The sequence below is a fragment of the Canis aureus genome, chromosome 15 (genome assembly GCF_053574225.1).
Source record: "Canis aureus isolate CA01 chromosome 15, VMU_Caureus_v.1.0, whole genome shotgun sequence".
Classification (NCBI taxonomy): domain Eukaryota; kingdom Metazoa; phylum Chordata; class Mammalia; order Carnivora; family Canidae; genus Canis; species Canis aureus.
In genome coordinates, this window is record NC_135625.1 from 46,811,656 (window position 1) to 46,832,855 (window position 21,200).

Here is a 21,200-nt window from a genome sequence, read left to right on the forward strand (position 1 = left end):
GCACACGTCCATGGGTGCAAGAAGCCATCTTTAAGTGAAGTAAGGTGAGAAAAATGACCAAGCGCAGGACATCAGGAGCCACTGCCGGCATTGGTCACGCTGCCCTGGAAGGATACCACGGGCATCCTTCCACGTGGCAGCAAGTGTCCCGGGACAAGAAGGCTTTGCGGGCAACAGCCTCGCCCTCCTGGGTTATCATACACAACAGCACATCGGGGCTGCTGAGGAGTCCCATCGGAACTTTGTCTCATCCAAATGCCCTTGACCCAGACGCCACAGCCTTGAGGAATGCGGGGCACGACCTCTCCCGGCTGCGTGCCGTAACCACAGGAGGCCAGCAGCCTGAGATTCAGGCATGGGCCGAGGGGCTCCACCCAGAGGCTACGCGGGAGAGCCTGTTCGCGCATGTGTCTCCAGCTGCTGGTCATGGCCAGCCCTGCTCAGCATCCCCCAGTTCACAGACACATCACTCCTACCTCTGCCCCCATCTGCATGCTGGCCCCCCACAGGGTGTCTGCAATTCTGTACTCAAACACCCTTCCTCTTGGAAGGTCCTGGTCATTAAACATATGGTCCCTCTGGCCAGCGTGGCCTCCTCTTGGGCGCACCTGCAAGGCCCTGCTTCCATAGGTCACAGCCACAGGTTCCAGGTGCGTGTGACATTTAGGGACATGATCCTGCCTGTTTCAGAGGCTCAGAAAAGAGCATTGATGGAGGCTAATACTCTGCTGCTGTGACAGATGCGTGGGCATTGTGGGAATCCAGAGAGGCCACTGGGCCGGGGCAGGGGGGTGAGGAGCCAGGCAGGAGTGGGAAGCAAGCCAGGCCTGGCGCGTCCAGATGCAGAGGCTTCCAGTACTTCTACATTGACTTCCAGGAAGGAGCTGACACCTGGGGCTGCCTGCAGGCACCCAGAAGCTCTGGTCATCGTCCTTGATGAGCTGCATGGGGGTGGGGGAAGTCAGGACAGGAGGGCAGAGGAGGAGGAGGAAGTGGTGAAGGTCAGCTGTCCACGGGCCTCACTCCTGAGGCTGGAACCAGGGAAGACGTCCCCATCTGTGTAATGGGTGCTGTGTAACTGCCCTGAGAGACACACACACACGTTGGGGTGGGGGGTGGGGGGTCTTTGTCCAGGTCATGCAAGGAAAGGAGCAGGAAGAGAAGGAAGTAACTCCGAGCACTTACTGTATGCGACCCCTGCACCGGCACTTTGGGTATGGAGACCTTGGGCCGTACCTCTGAGAACCCCCGAGGACCTGAGCCCCAGGGTCCCCCCCCACGAGGTCTGAGCAGAATCAAATCCAGGCAGACAGGAAGTCCAGGGTGGGCGCCAGAGGAGCAGAGTTCTGGAGGCGGGAGGAAGGTGGTGATAGTTGCCAGTGGACCAGTGCCACTCAAGTCTGCACTTACAAATGCCGAAGAGGGTTCATGTCATGGTGTGTGTGTTTTACGGCAATAAAAGCAGGTCACGATCCGCATCCCGCTGACAGCTGGTGCGCGGGGCCTCGTGATGTCCCAGGTCTACACAGCCTGCTGCAGGCCGCAGGGTTCCCCTCAGCTCTGTGGGACTCAGGTGCGTTTTACTCCGCACATTCCTCAGAAAGGAGAGAAGCACCGTGCTGGAGGCGTGGCTTGCGGGCATGCCCACTGGGGTCTGATGGCTGGGACAGTCCACGTGCACAGAGGATCGCCCCGTCCCTGGCCAGGTAGCTGTGTTGTGCTCCATCCCCGGGCCTGGAGTGTAGACATTGTCTCAAGCGGCCACGGGGTGAGCTCCGTGCACCTGCCAGTGTTATAGGCCCACGGGGCAAGTGCATTGCCAGGACGGCCTCCATGGAGGATGGACATCTCTGTGAGGCATAGCAGGGACCATGGGCCATGGCCAGGCCACGACTGGGCTACAGGAGGAAGGGACAGCCCTGGGGACTTGGCCCATCACTGCCATTCCTGCCACAGGTTCCTATATCCCAGAACAGAGCTGGAGCTCCTCCTGCCGCCCCGTCACGCCCTGTCACCCCCCTCATCCTCAGGGACCCTATCTGAGAAAGGAGGTCACCCCTCCTGTCATATTCTATGCGCTTCCCTCGGTGGCAGCTTTACTCACCAGCACAGGGAGAGGGGTCCCTCCAAGGCGGAGACCAGGAGCTTCTAACCCAGAAATTCAGGCAACAGGGCACCAGGTTGGGGTCCATGAGGGCTGTTTACAGATGCAGAGTATAGCTGGGTACTAAGTCCCCAGGAGGTCACAGCAGCACCTCAGCCCAGGAACCATGCCACACCCCACTGGACATGCACAGGACACCATACCCTGTTCTCCACAAGCCAAGACAATTCATGGATCTCTGGGCTTCCATCCTGCTTGACGGGTGAGCTCTTTGGGATGGAAACCTCGGCCCAGTCCCGGGGTCCAGCCACTGCCTGGGGATGCCTCACGGACACCACTATCAGCATGTCACCAAGAAGAGGCCGCCCATGGTTCCACATCCCACTTTCCAAAGGCGTGCTGCTGGGAGGCTCCCAGGAAGCACACTTTCTCTTCTCCCACGGTGATGGGCTTGGTTTCAATAGTGCTTGTATCTCTGTGTCCCTCGATGACCAGCTCCCACGGCAGGGGAGGGGGTGACAAGAGCACAAGCAATCCCCTCCAGGCACCTCCTCGGGGAGCAGAGGCAGAGGTGGGGCAGGGGCAGGAGGGTAGGTGTAACAGGCCCGAGCAAGTGGCACATACAGCGTGGCTACACACCTGCCCGGGTCTGGTCTGGAGACACGAGAGGGAAGGGGCGGCCGCCTGAGAGGGGTTGCCATCAAAGCCCCCCCAAGCAGACCCGGTCATGCAGAGGCACCCGGGGCCCCAGCGTCCCCCTTCCAGCTGACACCACACAGCCTCGGGGCTCCAGCCTATCCCCGAAGCCCTGTTCCTGTGATGCTCACCACGGATCATGGGTCAGCCCACACTTGCTCCAGTCACACATGGAGGGAGGGACGAGTGTTTGGGGACCGTCCTGGTTCCAGGGCACTGAGCCTGTTAGCTGACGGGTCCGTTGGTTTTGAAGCACGTTGCTGGATTACATCAAAGGAAGTTCAAGAACTGGGGAGAGTTAGTTCCTTAGGAAAAACGTAATTTGTGATTTCCATTGTGCGAGCACTTGCACACGCCCAGGATCATCCAGGACGTTTGACTTCAAATACTTTGTGTTGTTGCGTTTCTGGCACATGAACCCATCAACCTTCAAGGAGGGTGGAAAACCTCTGTCCTGCCGCCTTACCCAGCCTGGGGCTGCAGGACTGGCCATGAGCCCACCTGGGGAGCCCACCACGGAGCGTGCGCGTCCTCCAGGCAGACATCGAACTCAGGCCCAGGCAAGTCGTGCGTCTTGTTCAACAGACACTGTGGATCATGGCTGAAGACATCCTGGCTGCTTGTGCCTAAACGTGTCCTTGGTTCCCTTGCACCCTCCGTCCTCCCTCCTCCTCCCCCTCCTCCCTCCCCCTCCTTCTCTCCTCCTCCCTGTCTTTCCTTCTCCTCCCTGTCCACCTGCACGTCCCTTCCCTCCCTCCTCCTCCTCCCTCCTCCTCTTTCTTCCTCCTCCCTCTCCCTCTTCCTCTCTTCCTCCCTCCAACCTCCCTCCCTCCTCCCTGTCCTGCCTTCTCCTCCTCATCCACCTGCACCTCCCTTCCTTCTCCCATTCCCCCTCCTCCCTCCCTCTTCCCTCTTCCTCTCTCCCTCCAACCTCCCTCTCTGTCCCGCCTGCACCTCCCTCCCTCCCTCCTCCTCCTCCTCCTCTGGGATTCATAGCCCCATCTGATGCATTGGTATCAGGTTCTCATCTCAGAAGGACAAGTGACAGCCTGAGTGCACTCTAAGGAAATGTCTGGATATTTAACCTGACAGGTGGGTAGGGCCGAGGGACTGCGAGGGGCCCTAAGTGGCAGTGCTCCCTGGCACCAGGGCAACTTCCTGGACGTGAAGGCCTATGACGAGTGCCCTGCGGTGACTGCACAGAGGCCAGGTGAACATATCCGGCCTGGAAGTATATGGCCTGGCTCTGGAGTCCCCTGAAGGATGTGTTTACATGCAGCCACATGGAATCTGCTGGATGTGCGGCAAGTCCAGACACCTTTGCAAGCAAACTCCTACCAAGTTCCAGGGACACAACAAGGATTTCTTACGTGGATGCTTCCTCCTTGCCCTGGGCAGAAATGCTTCTGGTGGGAAAGGATTTCAGAGGTGGAGGTGCCACTCGTGGGCTGTGCAACTGGTCTGGGTGCTGGGTGCCCTCACCCCTGCCCTAGTCTGCTCAGCAGCCGAAGTCAGCACAGCCTGCATGGACATGCGCTTGTTGCCATCACCTCATCTCTAAGGGAAGCCCATGCTGACATACTTGTGTCCTAAAAAGCAGGTCAGGTGGGTGTGCAGAAGACGTAACAGAGGTTTCCTTACCCATCCCCAGTTCGACCATCCTCCTCAGAGTGTGTGGTTTGATGCATGCCCACGACCCTCTGCAGCCTCAGGAGGCTTGCTACAGTGCACCCAATGGGTGTTTGGGGCAGGGGGAGGGCAGGCTGGGGGTCCCCACTGCAAAAGGCATCACAGACACTTGTTCTCTCCTCACTTGATCTATTTCTGACCCCATGAGAGCAGAGTGATGTCAGTGAGCTCAGAAGGAGCAAAATGCAAATGTTATTAAACCTCATTAACTGACTCCTTATTATTTTAAAATATGAGTCAGCCTCCTCAGGGCCAGACTTCAGATTATCTCCATTCAACCTATAAAAATAAGTCTGCCGCAGAAGCACACGGTACAGTAAGGGTTGCAGGGGGATGCGAAGCCTACTCCAGGGAAGAGCCAGCTGCCTCACATACCAGCAGCTCCAACAACGCAAATGGTTTACGTGCTTAAAAAAAAAAAAAAAAAAAAAAAAACTTAAAAAAATAAAAAAGCTTTTCTGCCCATTAAGCAGGTCCTGAAAGAACTTCCAGGCATGCTTTGACAGCACGTTCTTTGAGTTTTCTCTTTTTAAAGAAATATTCAAATAGTCTCTTATTTTTTTAAAAGATTTTATTTATTTATTGAGACACACACACACACAGAGACAGGCAGAGGGAGAAGAAGCAGGCTCCATGCAAGGAGCCTGACGTGGGACTCGACCCTGGGTCTCCAGGATCACACCCTGGGCTGAAGGCGGTGCTAAACCGCTGAGCCACCCAGGCCGCCCCAAATAGTCTCTTTTAAACATACGCATTGTTTTCAACTGAGCATCCACTGTAATAAATCACCATCCTGGCTGCCGTAGGAGGTGGAAACGGTGCCCAGACCAACATCTGGTCTTCTCGGAGATGCCAGCCTGGTGGGAGAACGACAGGAGCACATGATAAGGACGGTATGAGGGAGAAAGGGATGCATCACAAGAGGTCTAGGTAAAGGAAGAGGCTTCATGCCCGGAGGGACCAGGTGCCTGACACAGAACATGGCCTGGGCCGCTGGCAATTTTGGAGGGGTCCTCCTTCCTCTCATCAGGTCTCAGCAGGGCTTTGAAAGAGTCAGGTTTGTTGAACAGTTAGCACTCAAGAAAAACTCTGGATGAACAGAGTGAGGTTTCTTTCCACCTACCTCAGTCCAGTTCTTGTGTGTGCCCTGGAGCTGGCATGCCTGTGCTCGGGCACCGCTGGCAGCAAGCACAGCTGAGGTGGGAGCCAGGCTGAGCTGCCTGGGGTCGCTACACGCGTGTCTGCCGGGAGCTCTGCAAACAGTAGCATCTCTTCTGTACGATTTTATTAATGATACTTTCTTTCTCCAGCCTATACTGTAAGAACATAGCAGACAACACGTGTATAACAGATCAGATACTAGTCAATCTGCTGCATATGTTATTGGTAAGACTTCCAGCGCCTCTGGCCCTTAGCAGTGCAGCTTTGGGGAGTTGGAGGCTAAGCATGCATTCTGCGCCGCGCAGGGGCCGACGCCCTCATCCCCGCGTTGTCCAGGGGTCAGCCATATGATTTCCTTGAGCTGCCCTAACCATTTACCACAAGCCAGGGGGCTTCAAACACCAGGTGTGTATTCTCTGAGAGTTCTGGAGGCCGGAAGCCTGCAATCAAGGTGGCGGTGGCCGCGGTGTGCCTCCTCTGAGTGCTGGGAGGGGCATTGTCCTCTCAGTGTCTGGGGCCCCTCGTAGGCCTGGGCCATGGCCGTGTCACTGGCTTTCTGCCTCCTTCATCCCCAAGGCTTCCCACTGCGTATGGGTCTTGGCACAGGGTTTCCCTCTTCTTATAGGGACCCCGGTCATGTTGGATTAGGGCCACACTACTCCTGATTAAGCGACATCAGCAGAAACCCCCTTTCCAAATAAGGTCACATTCACAGGTCCCAGGGGTTAGGACTTTAACATATATTCTTGGTGGGGACAGAATTCAGCCCATAACAACAAGCAATATGGCATTTCTTTTCAAGTCCATAAACTTACTCAGTTGGGTCGAATAGCAGCCAAAGCACCCGAGCCACTGGGTGTTCACTTACCCTCCAGCTTGGTGCTGAAAACCACGTGGGTCCCTGTGGGCAACGATTTGGCATGGAGAGTATGTCCTGAGCGGGCTCCTGAGCATCAGCAGCAGGTGGTGGCGTATGACACCAAGCAGACCACATCCATTCCTGCAGCATACCATCGCCCAGAAAGAGGCTGCCAGGGACCAGAAACACCAAAGGCCGCCTTGGCTCCTGCCCCTGGCATTTGGGCCTTCCGGGGGGCTCCTGAGGCATGGCACTGGTGTGTCTGAGAGGATGCTCAGCAGAAAGGGGGGACTGGCGGGGCTTCCCCGAGTGCAGCCCTGGTGTGCTTCGGGGCCCCAGGATCCCGCTCACTTCTAATCTGTTGATGGCTTCGTTTCCATCAGGGATGGGAGCACCTGCTTCCTGGGTGGGAACTGACCCACTTGATACCCGATGAGGGGAGCTATGGGCAGGGCTGCAGACGCCTAGGGCCGCAGGATGCTTGTCCCCACCCCATGCTCAGCAGCAACCTTTACTCACCTCTGAGTCTCCTGACTCAGTGCTGAGCACTCTGGAAACCAGAAGATGACCAGGAAAGTGCTGTAGGAATCACCATGTCTGGCATTCACACATTTAGCTCATTCGCTCAGCAAACCTCCTCGATTCTGAGATCCAGTGGGGCCTCTGGGTGGGTAGCTGCTTCCTAGAAGAGAAGGATTGGGGTTTCCCAAAGACGAGTCACACAAACAGCCCTTCCTGGAGGGATGCTGCCCTGGAGGAGAGGAAGCAGAGAAACTTGTCCCTGTCTTGAAATTGAACTGTGGAGACACCTGGATGGCTCAGCGGTTGAGCATCTGCCTTCAGCTCAGGGTGTGACCCTGGGGTCCTGGGATCAAGTTCCACATCGGGCTCCCCACAGGGAGCCTGATTCTCCCTCTGCCTGTGTCTCTGCCTCTCTCTCTGTGTCTCTCATGAATAAATAAAATTGGTTAAAAAATAAATTAATTAATAAACTGATCTGTGGCGTCCTGGAGCCCACCAGAACCCACAGTCACTGTGCTCAGCCTGTCATGAAGATCAGCTGGGGGCACGCGACCGGTGGTAGCCAGAGGGAAGTGCAGGGAGGACACCCCCGGCGCCCTGCATACCCACTCAGGCCCTGCACGTGGACACACTCAGAGCCATGCCTGGCCTTGTAATGTTGGCGCCCGAGTGGGCCACCTGTTTGTTTGATTTACTAAATCCCCCTCTCTGCTCTTAGATACAGTGACCTGAAAAGAAATATCCCCAGGAGTGCCTTTGGGATTGTTTGTTTAAATTTTCATTTGGATTTAATCTTAACTGAGTCTTCAGAGAGCTGGGGCGGGCTCCTGCATGGAGGGACCGGGTGCACGGACCAATGAGGCAGGCTGCCCGGTTGGGAGGACCCCTCTTCAAATGAGGGGCTTCCTAATGTCACACTTGGGTGGCACACGCAGAGTGTTAGATGATTAGTTTATGGTCTAGATCATTGTATTTTTATTACACTCATAAAATCTGTGTTTCTCCTCATTTTCGTAATGGCTTCAATGAGCTTCTCCACCTTCTAAAGACACATTAAATTGTTATGTTCTGGAAGGGCCAATTTAGTGGGGCTGGCTTGACAGCCTGCAAGCTGCAAGTGAGACGCATGCTTTGAATTCTCATCTTGGCGTTGGCTTTGCACTAAGGATAAATGAAGGTGTACGGGTTTGGGCATAATTTGTATTTATTTGCGGGCTGTTTCATAAACACCAGCAACCTCCATGGAATTCCAGCACAAACAGGACACGATGCGGTGCCGAAAAGGCATCAACTATTCCTATCACATGGGTGTATAAATCAATATTCAAGGGGGAAAACATCATAGACGTGTCTCTCTTTAAAATATAATTTAAAGGGGGCTATTTAATAACGTGAACTATGAGGGAAAAGCATTTTATATTTGAGATGTGGGGGTTTTTTTAATGACAAGATTTTAATTGAATTGTTATATCTGTCTTTAAAAGACACAGACGCTCCCTTAGATCCTAAGTTTACATCTAAATGCGGTTGCTTATAAACATTGCCATGGAGTCACTATAACCTGCCACGGAAAAGCTGACTCCTCTTCACTCTATAATTTAATACGTTAATACAAGCCTGTGGGGCCACCTCAGCATGCCCCGTAGGATGAACAGTGTTGGGGGTTATGCTCCAAGTATGAGTATGCAGGGCCGCAGCCCCAGGGCCAGGAGTCAGACTGGCAAGGAGGGCCCATGGAGGCCTCGGTGGCTGCCCTGTCTACCTGTGGATACATGTCCGTTAGTTCACCATGTCCGGGAGATGCTCTGCAGGGAGCTACCATAAATTATTAACTGGATTCTGTTTTCAGAGAAGAGCACGGCTGTGTTGTGTGCGCGTAAGTGAAACCCCAACCCTGAAACTGCTCCCTGTAGCAGGAAAGCCTTCCAGTAGGACAGCAGCCTCACAGAGCAAAACGGTTTTCCAGTCATGCAGAATCAGGACAACGACCAAAAGACGATCACATTGACCAGGTTCAGCCCGCACAGAGGCGCAGAGGGGCAGCCGTGTCCAGAGCAGTGCCCACCTGAACGCCCACCTGCTGCTGGGCAAGCACCAGAGTCTGGGTTGCCTGTTTGTTGTACAGAGTTCCCTTCACCAAGGTGGGAAGCCAAGCCACAGAGTGGGGATCGTAAAAAGTCCTAAAAGGCAAGGGACGAATCCATGGTGGTGCTGGTGGTGGTTGAACATCTCATGGGATGGGGAAACTCTGGGGCCAGCATATTCAGAGATGTGGGGCCTGCTGTGGAGGGAAGCTGTCTGGTGAAAGAGGTGTTTGCACGGAGCACAGCCGGCCTGCATGGCGAGCACGGGGGCACACGTGCTGTGTGGGGACCCACCCATCACACTGTGGCCGCGGGCCTTTCTCTGTCTGCAGATGGTGTGGGAGAGTGGCTGCGTGGTCATCGTCATGCTGACCCCCCTCTCGGAGAACGGTGTCCGGCAGTGCTACCACTACTGGCCAGATGAAGGCTCCAACCTCTACCATGTCTACGAGGTACTCCCCAAATCGCCTGCCTGTAGGATGGCAGAGAATAGGAGCGTCCCCTCCTGGAGCTGCCCCCGACCCTGGGAAGGCTGTAGATACCCAGACCCTCCAAACAGCTCTGGTGGAAGTAGTGTGGTCTTCATTTTTTAAATTGTATGATTCCAAATCCAGACAGAAAGAACCAAAAAAAAAAACCATTTACCTTCATATTACATTTACGGGGAGGCCCACTGAGCCAGGCCCCGAGTGATGGGCCATCAGTAGGTCTGTTTTAGGAAGAGCCCTGCTGCTACATGGAGAACTCTGGGGCCCCCACCTGTGCCATGCCTCCCGCGGCGTTCAGGGCTGTGTGCCTGTAGGTCTGACCTTCGTCGAGGGTCACCCACTGGCAAGCTTACTGCTCCTGCTGGACTTTCCACCCACACCAATGATGTCCTGAGTGAGCTCGGGCAGTTCAGCCCACGCCAGGATGCACCCGTTGTTTTTGCATTAAAAATTAGTCAGCATGCCAAAGTCCCTGGGTGGAAGTGTGAAGATTAATCCTAAATCACACAGTCGTGGCTTTTAGGCCGCTGAGAACGGGCTAGACCCTGAGCAGCCCGGGTCCCCCCATCTGTGAGAATCCGGGGGTATCCCCTTCACCTCTAAGTGATACCACCTACTGTGGGATTTCAGTTACAGTGGAAGCCACTAGGGTTTTTGTTCAATAGGGCAGCTTTTCTAGAAGGTTTATATAGCTTAGAGGTACGAAAGATGAAAGCTGATGTAGTTGTGGGTGGTAACAGTTTTCTAATAGTTTGGCTGGTGCACCAAGGTGACATTAAAAACCACAGTTATCTTTTGCTTAAAGCATGTTAGAATGGAAACAGTGGGCAGGGCCACTAAGCAGCTGCTGACCCGCAGGCCAACCTCAGGCCATCCTCGCAGCCCTCGCCCTCCGCTCCCTCATGTGGCCCCTGTACTCAGACAATGCTTTACATTCCCGATGCCCCCCTATCCTCCTGCCCAGGTAAACCTGGTGTCTGAGCACATCTGGTGCGAGGATTTCCTCGTGAGGAGCTTCTATCTGAAGAACCTTCAAACCAATGAGACACGCACCGTGACCCAGTTCCACTTCCTGAGCTGGTATGACCAGGGAGTGCCTTCGTCCGCGAGGTCCCTCCTGGATTTCCGCAGGTATGACAAACAGCACGCTTGGCAGGGTCATGCGTTTATGAGAGTGTGGGCGTCAGGTAGGAGGGAATGTGGTCTGTCACCAGACCTCCCATGTCTGAGAGGCCATTTGCTGGAAGATAACGCCCTCTGTTTGAAATTTACGTGTTGTGACTATACAGCTGATCCTTGAACAACACGGGGTTGAGACACCACCCCCCACACACAGCTGAACAGGCATGTTTAACCTTCGACTCCCCCAAAACTTAACAACGAATAACCTACTGTCGACTGGAAGCCTTGCCAATAACATCAAAAGTCAGTGGACATGTATTTTATGTGTTCTGTGTATTATATGCTGTATTCTTACAATAAAGTGCACTGGAGGAAAAAAAAAACTGTGAAGAAAATCACAAGGAAGAGAAAATACATTTTCAGTGCTATCCTGTATTTATCGAAAAAAAATTCCCATGTAAGCAGACCAGTGTGGTTCAAAGCCATGCTGTTCGAGGGTCACCTGTATCCACATCATATATAGGAAAGCGGAGGGGAAGGAGAGTATACTAACGGTGCATATTAACTGCAAGATGTTTTCTGGTTGTGAAGGCATTAAAATGGGGGGGAGGAGTGCGCAGATACCTTAGAATTATATAAATGTGGTCATTATTTCTGATAAGATTATTTGAGCAGTAGAGTCCCAAAGTTCATGCTTCATAGCCTGATGAGGAAAAGGCAGATTCTTAGTTTGGATACTATGTGGTTGGACATGATAACGAGCCTCGGTGACCTTAGACCTCAGGGGAGAGCTGTATGGAGTTAGCACACGACTGCAGATTTTAGTGCAGTATCAAAGCGGACAATTGAAAACATCCCACCCCTGTTCACACTAGGGTCAGCCCATCACCCCCAGAGGCTGTCTCGGATTAAAGTGGGTTTATGGAACTGTTGAGAGGGATACTGAGCTCCATCTTCCGGGAAGATACTGACCAGGCAAAAAAAAAGGGGGGGGGGGGTTAAGATGGAAGTTTGTCCGTTGGATGCGGTGATCACAGTGGTCGGCGTTGGCTGTTGCACATGGTAAAGAATGAGCAACCGCCGAGAGGGGGCAGGTGTTGGGCAGCAAGGCCTGTAGAGCCTCTCTCACGTTTGACCGATGGAAACCTGCCCCATAACAAACGCAAATACCCAAAACAAGGACGAGGAAATAGAACTCACCTTAATCCAGTATCGTGCGCAATCACAAAGTGAGGTGTGCCTGAACAGTTACCCATCCCTGAGTCTGCAGCTGTGTCGCTCGAGGGAGTGGGGGTTCAGGCTTCCCTCTGGATTTCTGGAATTTGTGTGTTAGACATTCTCAAAGTTATCGTGATACTGTTTCTTTTGCCTTTTAGTCTACTTTGAAAAGCAAAACAAATGTTTTATTTGAATAGTTTTTTGGATCATAAAGCATGTGAAAGAGCTCACGGAGAGACATGCATGAGGCATCACAGCCATGGTGCACGTTCGGTGACACCCCCTCCCCCCCCCCCCCCCGCCCCAGCCCTGCTCCACCATCTCAGCCTGGAGAGGCAGAGCACGCACAATGCATCAAGTCCTGAACGCATCCCCAAACACTGACTACACAGAGCTCCCTCTCAATCCATCCCGGTGTCCTGGCTATTATATACCTTTTCTTGATACAAATTTATTTCAAAGACTCTATCTAAAAATCTTAACCCAGGGCACATTTCCTGAGATAGAATCTTCAAGAAACAGTCATTACTGGCAAAATGGATGCGGCTACAAAGATAGCAGTTCATCTTAACCCCTGTCTTTACGCTCATCCAGTGTGTTTGTACATATATGCATATGGGTGGATGCCGAAACCCATATCCATATATGGATCTGAACAATACACAACCAACCCTCTGTGCTTACAACCTGTCATGAAGAAACACGGACTCCCCGAGTTCCCTTTCCCCAGAGGCTTAGGAGATAAGGCTCCAAAAGGTTTTTATTAAATTGGAATTTGCAAGTCTGCTAGCACTGAGAGCCTGGCTTGCTTGCCATACTTGGCAACGCCCAGCATCCAGGCCGGCCTGCCTGCCGTGGACAATGGGCGTGAGCAGGCGCGTTCTCAGGAGCATCACACGCAGGCACAGATTGCCGCTTTGCGGTTTTCTGTGTAAAAGAGCCACCCAAAGTCCAGCAATCGGAAAGGGGCATCGGCTTCCGAAGACACTGGTCACCCTCCCCGCAGGTCTCTCCCTCCACCCCCGCCCCAAACGCTCGCCCAGCCTCCCCGTGCTCTGGCCAGTGTGTGCGTCAGGCATTGAGACGTGTAATTACACACTTCTGGAGCCCAGAGGGAGCATATTTACACTTTAAAGAGAAGCTGCTAAAGCCAAGAGATAATTAGCATCACATGTGAGGGCTTTGCTTTTACGGATTCTCTCGATCTTTCTGTCTCTCTCTCTCTCTCCCTCTCTCTCTCTCTCACTTCTTGCTGTGTGCAGCGGCACTCACAACGCTGATCCCTGTAGACATGGACAGACCCTTACTTTGCCAGCTAATGAGCGGTGGCCAGTGTCATTTTTGTGATGTTGCAGCTAGTAATATGAGCCCAGTTGCATAGTCACAAAAGTGATCATTGGAGGCTGTGACTCTGCTGCAGGGCAGTGTGGGAAGCCCCCTGTCTGAGCCTCTAACGACCTCTGACCTTTGCTTGCGGTTGGTTGCATGACGGTCCTTCTCACTCAGTGACCCGTGGGTTGGTTTGTATTACTAACCGTTCTTTCTCAGTGAATTCCTCCTGTTGAAATATATATAATATCCATTTCTCTTCATGTTTTCAACCTTTTGCTCACTGCTGATTTGTGCTAATCGCGTAAAACAAGACAGCTGTGTATTGCTCATCTCCATGAATAATCTGCATCTCTATCTGGGGTCAACCAGGTGAACGCTTTTGTTGACTATGTGATGCTTTTTCTTTTCTCTTTGTGATGGTTTCCATTGTAATAAATACCAGCACCTGATTCTTTGTGAATTAAATTCTGAACCCCGGCAGCACATGGTATTTGCACCGCGTGGCTCCTGGATGGCCTGTGGCTGTCTGCACATGGGTTGAGCTGGGGCGGGGCTGGCGTGGAGCCTCCCTGGGTCCTGCCGAGGCAGCCAGTCTCAGCGTGTTGGAGGAAATACTGTTTTAAATGTTGTATGACGCAAGGGCAGGGAGCACAGGAGAGGAGGGTGGCTTGCAGCCAGAGATGCCAGGACTCCTTTGTGGGCCGAATCTCTTTGCCAGGAAGGTGACCCTTAATGCACTTGACCTGAAATGGGACTGCCCGGCTGTGCACGGGCTGGTCTTTTTTTTTATTGTGCTACTTTTGTGCTTGGCCCCATCAGCAAAAATGACCAAAATCTGGGGACTGAGCAGCGTGTGAGCAGGCACACATTGAGGTTAGCCAGTCCGGACACGGCCTGGATGGCCGAGAGTGAATGTAACAGGATGGTGGAGGTGCTCACCTAAAGCCTTCAGCGCCTGACAGCTTTCTAGTAAAGTCTTCTGTGTGAATGTCAAAGGCCCTACAGAAATAAAGCCGCCCTTGATCTAGGCTGCCCCTGACCTTGCTGGATTCTGCACATGTACACAGGCATGGCAGGTACATACAAGGCACACACAGGATGAGTGTGTGCACACACAGGCACACATAGGGTGAGCACACACATGTACGGGCACACTGCATATACACACACAGGCACATACAGGGCGAGTGCACACAGGAAATAGCACATGTGCACACACAGGCACACACAGGGCGAGTGCACACAGGCACACAGTGTATGTGCACACACAGGCACACACAGGGTGAGCGCACACAGAAACACAGTGCGTGTACACACAGAGGCACAAGGTGAGTGCACACGGGCACACAGTGCATGTGCACACACAGGGCAAGCGCACACAGAAACACAGTGCGTGTACACACACAGGCACAAGGTGAGTGCACACGGGCACACGGTGCATGTGCACACACAGGGCGAGCACACGCATACACAGGCACACAGTGCATATACACACAGGCACACACAGGGTGAGTGTGCACAGAAACAGTGCATGTGCACACACAGACATACACAGGGCGAGCACACAAACACAGTGCGTGTACACACACAGGCACACACAGAGCGAGCACACACATACACAGGCACACAGTGCGTATACACACATAGGCACACACAGGGCAAGCGCACACAGGAACACAGCACATGTGCACACACAGGCACAGGGCAAGCACACACAGGCACACAGAGGGCAAGCACACAGAATAGTGCGTGTGCACACACAGGCACACACAGGGCGAGCACACATGCATAGGTACACAGTGCGTGTACGCACACAGGCACACACAGGGCGATAGCCCATGGGCACACATGGCCTTGGTTGAGCTGGTGGGCCTCAGGCCACCCACGTATCAGGTACATCCTAGGGGTCTGGCGTCTATGTTGTCAGACCTAAAGCTCATGTTGCCTTTACAACGTGAGTCAAGAATGGGAGTTTTAAGATTTTTTTTCCTTAATTTTTAAGTAATCTCTACCCCAACCTGGGGCTGGAACTCACAACCCCGGGATCAAGAGTCACACGCTCCAGGGATGAGCCTGCCAGGCGCCCCAAAGAATGGGAGGTTTTAGGAGAAATTCGTGGATGTATTTTCCAATCTGTTTTATTCTCCAAGGCCCCAGAACCTTTACAGCATTCTGGCACGCCGTTGATTTTAGCAAATTTGCTTGTACTTCCTTCACTTTTCCCCCAAACCCCAACATCGTGATGTACGTTGGAAGTAAGAGAAAGCTCCAGCAGACATAGTGATGTGGCCGCAGGGACACAGAGCAGCTTGTTTTACCCACATTTCTGGGTCTGCTCATTTTTAAGACATTTTGGGTGGCCCGCAAGCTGCAGATGCTGCAGGAGGCAGCCAGGGATGGCCTGCCGCCCTGGGGGGCGACGGTGTGGCCCATCTTAGGGGCACTCACACCCAGGCTCCCGTCCTGCCATTTGGGAGCATGTGGACCTCACTCTGTAGGAGAGTTGGAAACAACCAGCTGTGCTCTGGGGGCAGACGTGACGGTCCCCGCTGGGCGCCCAGGCCCACTGCCAGCTCCCTCCTCCCTGCTGCCTGCCATCCCTCTCAGCTCTGGGCCTTTGAGACCGATGACAGCATGTGCACTTCCCGCTGACCCCTTGGTGCCGGGTGGGCAAATCTCCACAGAGAAATGGGACGTGTTCTTGTGTCTGGTGCAAGGACAAAGATTTTTTTCTGCACCGTCATTCTAGTTTTGAATTTTGCCTCGTGTCATACATGGTAGAAATTAACATGGAGCATTTTAGAACACAGCCCTTGCACACGTTTTTTTTCCATTTACTTTTTTCAATTCAGAAATATCTTACCAAAAATTTTCATGTACATTGCAAACATGTTTACTGGTGTCACTGGCTTTAAAAAATTTTGGGGAAAAAAAACAATTTTGGAGCTTATCCAGTGAATTTTAAATCAGTGCTTTGTTTTGATTTGGGGCTTGTTTACAAAATAATCTATGCTTATTGTTAATTTTCATAAATTCTGGTCTAAAATCTGCATAACAGAGTTGTTTGTAAACATATGCAGATTTATACAAAGGAAGGACTTGTCTCTGTGGCTTCTCCACAATTCAGAGCTGTGACCAAAAGAAAGGATCAAACAGACCTTTAAGATGCAGTTTTGAGACCATAGAGTCATATTACATTCCAGTAGGATGTCTCAAATGTAAGAAATTTTGAGCATAAATTGCAACACTTAGCAATTGTAGCAAAGCATCGAGATACTCATGTCACCACCCAACAGCCCAGCCGAGCAAGTGGAGCAGCAGCCCAGGAACAGCAGCCTAGGGTAGAGGGGTTGGGGGGAGGCTGGTGATGGAGGCCCCGGGTTCTCACCTGGAAAATGAAAGGGAAATTGTGAAAATGTCAGAAATGTTTTTAAAGCTCTGTTTAATACTTTAATATCGAAAAAGAAAAATAAATCTCTGAAAATGTGTGTGTAATTTTGATTCGCTTTGTCAAAACAGGCTATTATTACAATACAAGTGAAAGATACAATCTATTTGTTTTGGCTTAGGAGTTATTTTGCAAAACGTAAGACAAGGAAGACAAGGGTCGTAGTGCATGACTGTGATTTCTGTCTCTTTCTGTTTCAGAAAAGTAAACAAGTGCTACAGGGGCCGCTCTTGTCCAATAATTGTTCACTGCAGGCAAGTACGACTTTTACGTGGATTCACCAGTGTTCGCTACCTCAGAAGGAGCCACAGTTAAATATGCACGTCGAGCTTTCTCACTGCTTCATAAATGCACCTTCCTGGCACTTCTGAGGGAAAGCAAGGACACAGATGGGGTGTTGGCGGCAGTTTGGCCACATGCCGTGTACGTGCCGCATGCATGCTGCAGGCTGGGCCTGCACAACCTGCCTGGCCAGGCGCCACGTGGGTACTGCCCACAGGGTACTGCCCTTGGCTGCCCAGCGCTCCGGTCCACCCACCGCGTGCCTGCTCGGGCCTCCTGCTGCCCCCGCCAGAGCCCTGAGACGGTAGTGCTGACCAGTGGCGCGGTGGCAGCCACGAGCTGGCTCAGCTGAGGTGTAGAGCCCGGATGCCGAGACACGCTTGGGGCCCATTAGCCACAGGGATGCCCCCAGGTAGTGTGTGAGCCTGGCCTCTGGGTACAATCTGGGGGCTCCTCAGGCATGTCGCACCCACACCCATAAGCAGAGGTCTGCTCATAACTCCCTGTCCAGGTGCCCCCTTCCCCCGGGGATCACCCCCACCACGCTTCACGCCCACTGTGCTTGGGTAGAGAGCCACACTCTGTGCTGTGGGACAGCTGTGCAGATGTTCCTTCCTGCTGAGATAGAAAGGAAATCTGTCTCCAAGGATCAGACACCAGGGCCTGTGCGTCAGGGTGTGCGGCATGGAACTATATCTGTGGAGGGTGTGTGTGTGTCGGTGTCTGTAACTGCAGGTGTGTGTATCTATCAGGTGTGTATGTGAGTATGTGTGGGGGTGTAACTGTGTGTCTGTTGGGTGTGTGTCCATATGTCTGTCAGTGTGTGTCCATGTGTGTGTCTGCTGGGTGTGTGTCCATGTGTGTCCATTTGTGTGTGTCTGTGTGTATGTCCATGTGCTGGGGCATGTGGCATGTCTCTTTGTGTGTCTGTGTGTGTCCGTGTGCAATGGTGTGTGTGTCATGTCCCTGCCTGTGTCCGTGTGTGTGTGTCCATGTGCTGGGGCATGTGGTGTGTGCCCATATGTGTCCATGTGGGAGTCCGTGTGCTGGGGTATGTGGCGTGTGTCCGTGTGTGTGTCCATGTGTCTGTGTGTGTCTGTGTATGTGTGTCCATGTGCCGTATCCCTGTGTGTATCTCTGTGTGTCCGTGTGTGTGTGTCCGTGTGCTGGGGCATTTGTCTGTGCTCTTGCATGGTCTGTGCCAAGGACCCAAGCAGGCTGCGGGCCCTGGGAGAGTGGAGGACCCAGCCCAGGGCACAGGCGTCCCTGTGGCCATGGCGGTCGCTGGGTGTGGGTTGGCATCACAGCGGCCATAGAAGCGGGTGGCGGGGACAGGGTGGCAAGCGGGCTATGCACAGGGACCTACAGGTTGGCCTGTCCCGGGAGCTCCTACAGCCACTGCTCCAAGGGCCCTGTAAAGCCTGTGAGCCTCTGCCCAGTGTCCAGGTGCTGCTCATGTCCTTCTCCACCCTGACATGGAGCCCCTCCAGCCCAGGAGCTGCACCAATTGTGTCCCCAGCTCCCAGCGACTCACAGCCTGGTGGCAGGCACACTCCCACGGGACATGTTCTCACATGGGGCATGCTCCTCCACGGGGCACACTCCCCCACAGGGCACACTCCCCCACAGGGCACACTCTCCCACGGGACACACTCCCCCACAGGGCACACTCCCCCACAGGGCACACTCCCCCACGGGACACACTCCCCCACGGGGCATGCTCTCACAGGGCATGCTCTCACACAGGCCACATGCTCTCACACGCCTCACTAAACATAGCCTTCCCAGAAAGGAGGCTCCCTGCCCTCTGCCCAGGGACCCCGCAGTCACAGCTGCGATGACCTCATACCCCACCAACGCGAAGCCTGGACACAGACATAGCCAGACTCATCCTTTCTTTATTCTGATGAAATTTGCCAAAGAGGGAGAGAACTGGAGACCAGAGCAAATCGACATGGTCACCATAGCTAATCCACACTGCTGCTGCTGCTGCTGCGACCCCTCCTCCTCTCCCTCTCCTCCCCTTCCTCTTCTCCCTCCCCTCCTCCTCCCCCTCCTCCTTCCCTCCCCCTCCCATCCTGTGATCCTTCCTCACCCCACACTCTCTTTCTCTCAAAACTACACCTTCCTCTCCCCTCATGAGCCCCACTTAAACACAGAGGGCCACATACTGTCGCCGGCTTTGGTGGGCATAGGGTTCGTGTGGTGGATGGTGTTCTCACCTCTCCTCTTCCGTTGGCAGTGATGGCGCAGGCAGGAGTGGCACATACGTCCTGATCGACATGGTTCTCAACAAGATGGCCAAAGGTGAGGGGCAGAGCGTGACTGCTTTGTTGCAGCTGAGCTGGGACGGCGTTGCTGTGGCAACCCGGGGGGGGGGGGGGCGGCGATCCTCTGGGCCTTGGAGGAAATTAGCCCACTGTTGTCCCCTTCCTGGGTCACGTGAGCACTATTTGCAGTGAGCAGGGTATTTCCGAGGCTCTTCTGCTGCCCGTGTGGCGCTTGGGCCAAGCGCACGGTAGGTGCTAGCTGAGTCCCCGCTGCATCCATAGGGCTCACATCGCAGTCAAGGCGAAGACGGCCTTCGGATCTTTGGGTGCCGTGGCATCAGGCGTTTGATAGGAGCCTTCCCTGTTACTAAGGCTGTGTCTGCACACCTGGCACGGCCTTATCTCCCTGAATGGCCTGGTAAAGCCCTGAACAGCCTGGTAAAGCACACTTGCACCTACGCAGCCTCTGCACAAATGGGCCTTCCCTGCTGCTCACGGCACTCTGGCACTTGCATGGACACATCCTAATGAGAAGACAGGGTGCACGTCCAGCAGCAGTGCACACAGGGCTGGCCTGGGAGCTTCTCCTGGGGCAGAGTCTCACCCTCTGGCCCTTCTGCTTCCGTGGAGGTGTGGATGCTGGGTTAATCCAGCCTCCCAATTGTGGTCCCTGGACCAAAGCTGTGAGGTGTCTCTTTAGAGACAGGAAGCATGCTCCACGGTCACATTTGGGGAAAAACTCATATTTTGGACAGTCACACGCGAATTACCATGGCAACCAAGGAATCCCACAGCACTTCTAAGCCTCTCCGAGAAAACTGCTTCTCCCCAGTGCACGTCAGCATCCCATGGGACTTGCACGGACATCCAGCCGAGGTAGGCACGCCTTCCATCTCTCTCACCCACAAACATGACGTTCTCTCCACCTACACATGCACGTACACACACACACACATACAAACACACGCCGCTGCACGTCCTCACAGACAGGCCCCTGCCTTCCAGAATACCCATCCTTCATCCTGTGCCCAGAAGCAGATGCTGATTATAGAAATGAGATTCAGTACATTTTCGCACAGCTGTTGGCGACTCTCAAGCATTTTCCTTACTGCCTTTTCTGGTTAAAAAGAAGGAGAAAAGTAGGACACATCTCTAGACTGAGGATTTATTTGCATGCTTTAAGATACAAGCGTAGCCCACCACTTTATGCGTGAGGACCAGCACCCTTGACCTACCTAACGCCACCCAAGCAGCCACTGGAGGACGAGGACCAGACCAGCTGTGCAGCCCACACCCTGCTTTGTGTGTGCAGCCGCCCAGGCTGGCCGCTGGGGACAGCAAGACATTGGCTCTGCACCATCAAATCTTATTTTAAGCACCCTAAATTAGCTGAGTGCTGGCAACACGCAAACAAAGAAACCAAAGCAGAAAGATGAATGATCTGATAACTGTTTTCGGTGACGTACTTTGGTTTTAGATCATAACACAACCCTGACCTTTTTAATTACAAGTTTCCTGTCCATTTAATACCTCTGTGTCTGTGTCAAATGGCATCTTTTCCTTGGCAAATTTCCAATTATTGGGAGTTTAGAGTTCTCACAGGAATTTATATTTCTCCCCCTATACCTGCCGGCCCTTCTGCCTGTTGCACATGTAATCTTTCCCTTCTGTTAAACCAAAATTCCTTCCGAAGGACACAGACCGCCATTCGTGTTTAAGACGACCCCTGTGTTGATGACCAGCAATGTGACACAATAAACCCCGGGTACGCATTTGCATCAGAATGGAACCGGCTCCCCCGCTGGCAGCGGGGTGGACACCGCTGCTTTCTCAGTTCTGTGGGGGTCACTTTGGTGTCCTGGATTTTCAGAGGTGCAGGCCGGCTTCACAAGAAGCAGCCGTGCAGAAGAATGTTCTGGCCCGAA

At 53.3% G+C, this 21,200-nt stretch overlaps 1 protein-coding gene across 4 annotated transcripts in view; it reads left to right on the forward strand.

Moving 5' to 3' along the window:
* The window catches only part of PTPRN2 (protein tyrosine phosphatase receptor type N2), a 723,767-nt gene that overhangs the window by 682,446 nt on the left and 20,121 nt on the right, over window positions 1–21,200 (forward strand). For all 4 annotated transcript variants that reach the window (XM_077849498.1, XM_077849499.1, XM_077849500.1 and 1 more), the window contains 4 exons: window positions 9,448–9,567; window positions 10,568–10,734; window positions 16,924–16,977; window positions 19,248–19,312. In XM_077849498.1, the coding sequence (XP_077705624.1) occupies window positions 9,448–9,567; window positions 10,568–10,734; window positions 16,924–16,977; window positions 19,248–19,312 (406 nt within the window). The remainder of the gene's footprint in view (window positions 1–9,447; window positions 9,568–10,567; window positions 10,735–16,923; window positions 16,978–19,247; window positions 19,313–21,200) is intronic.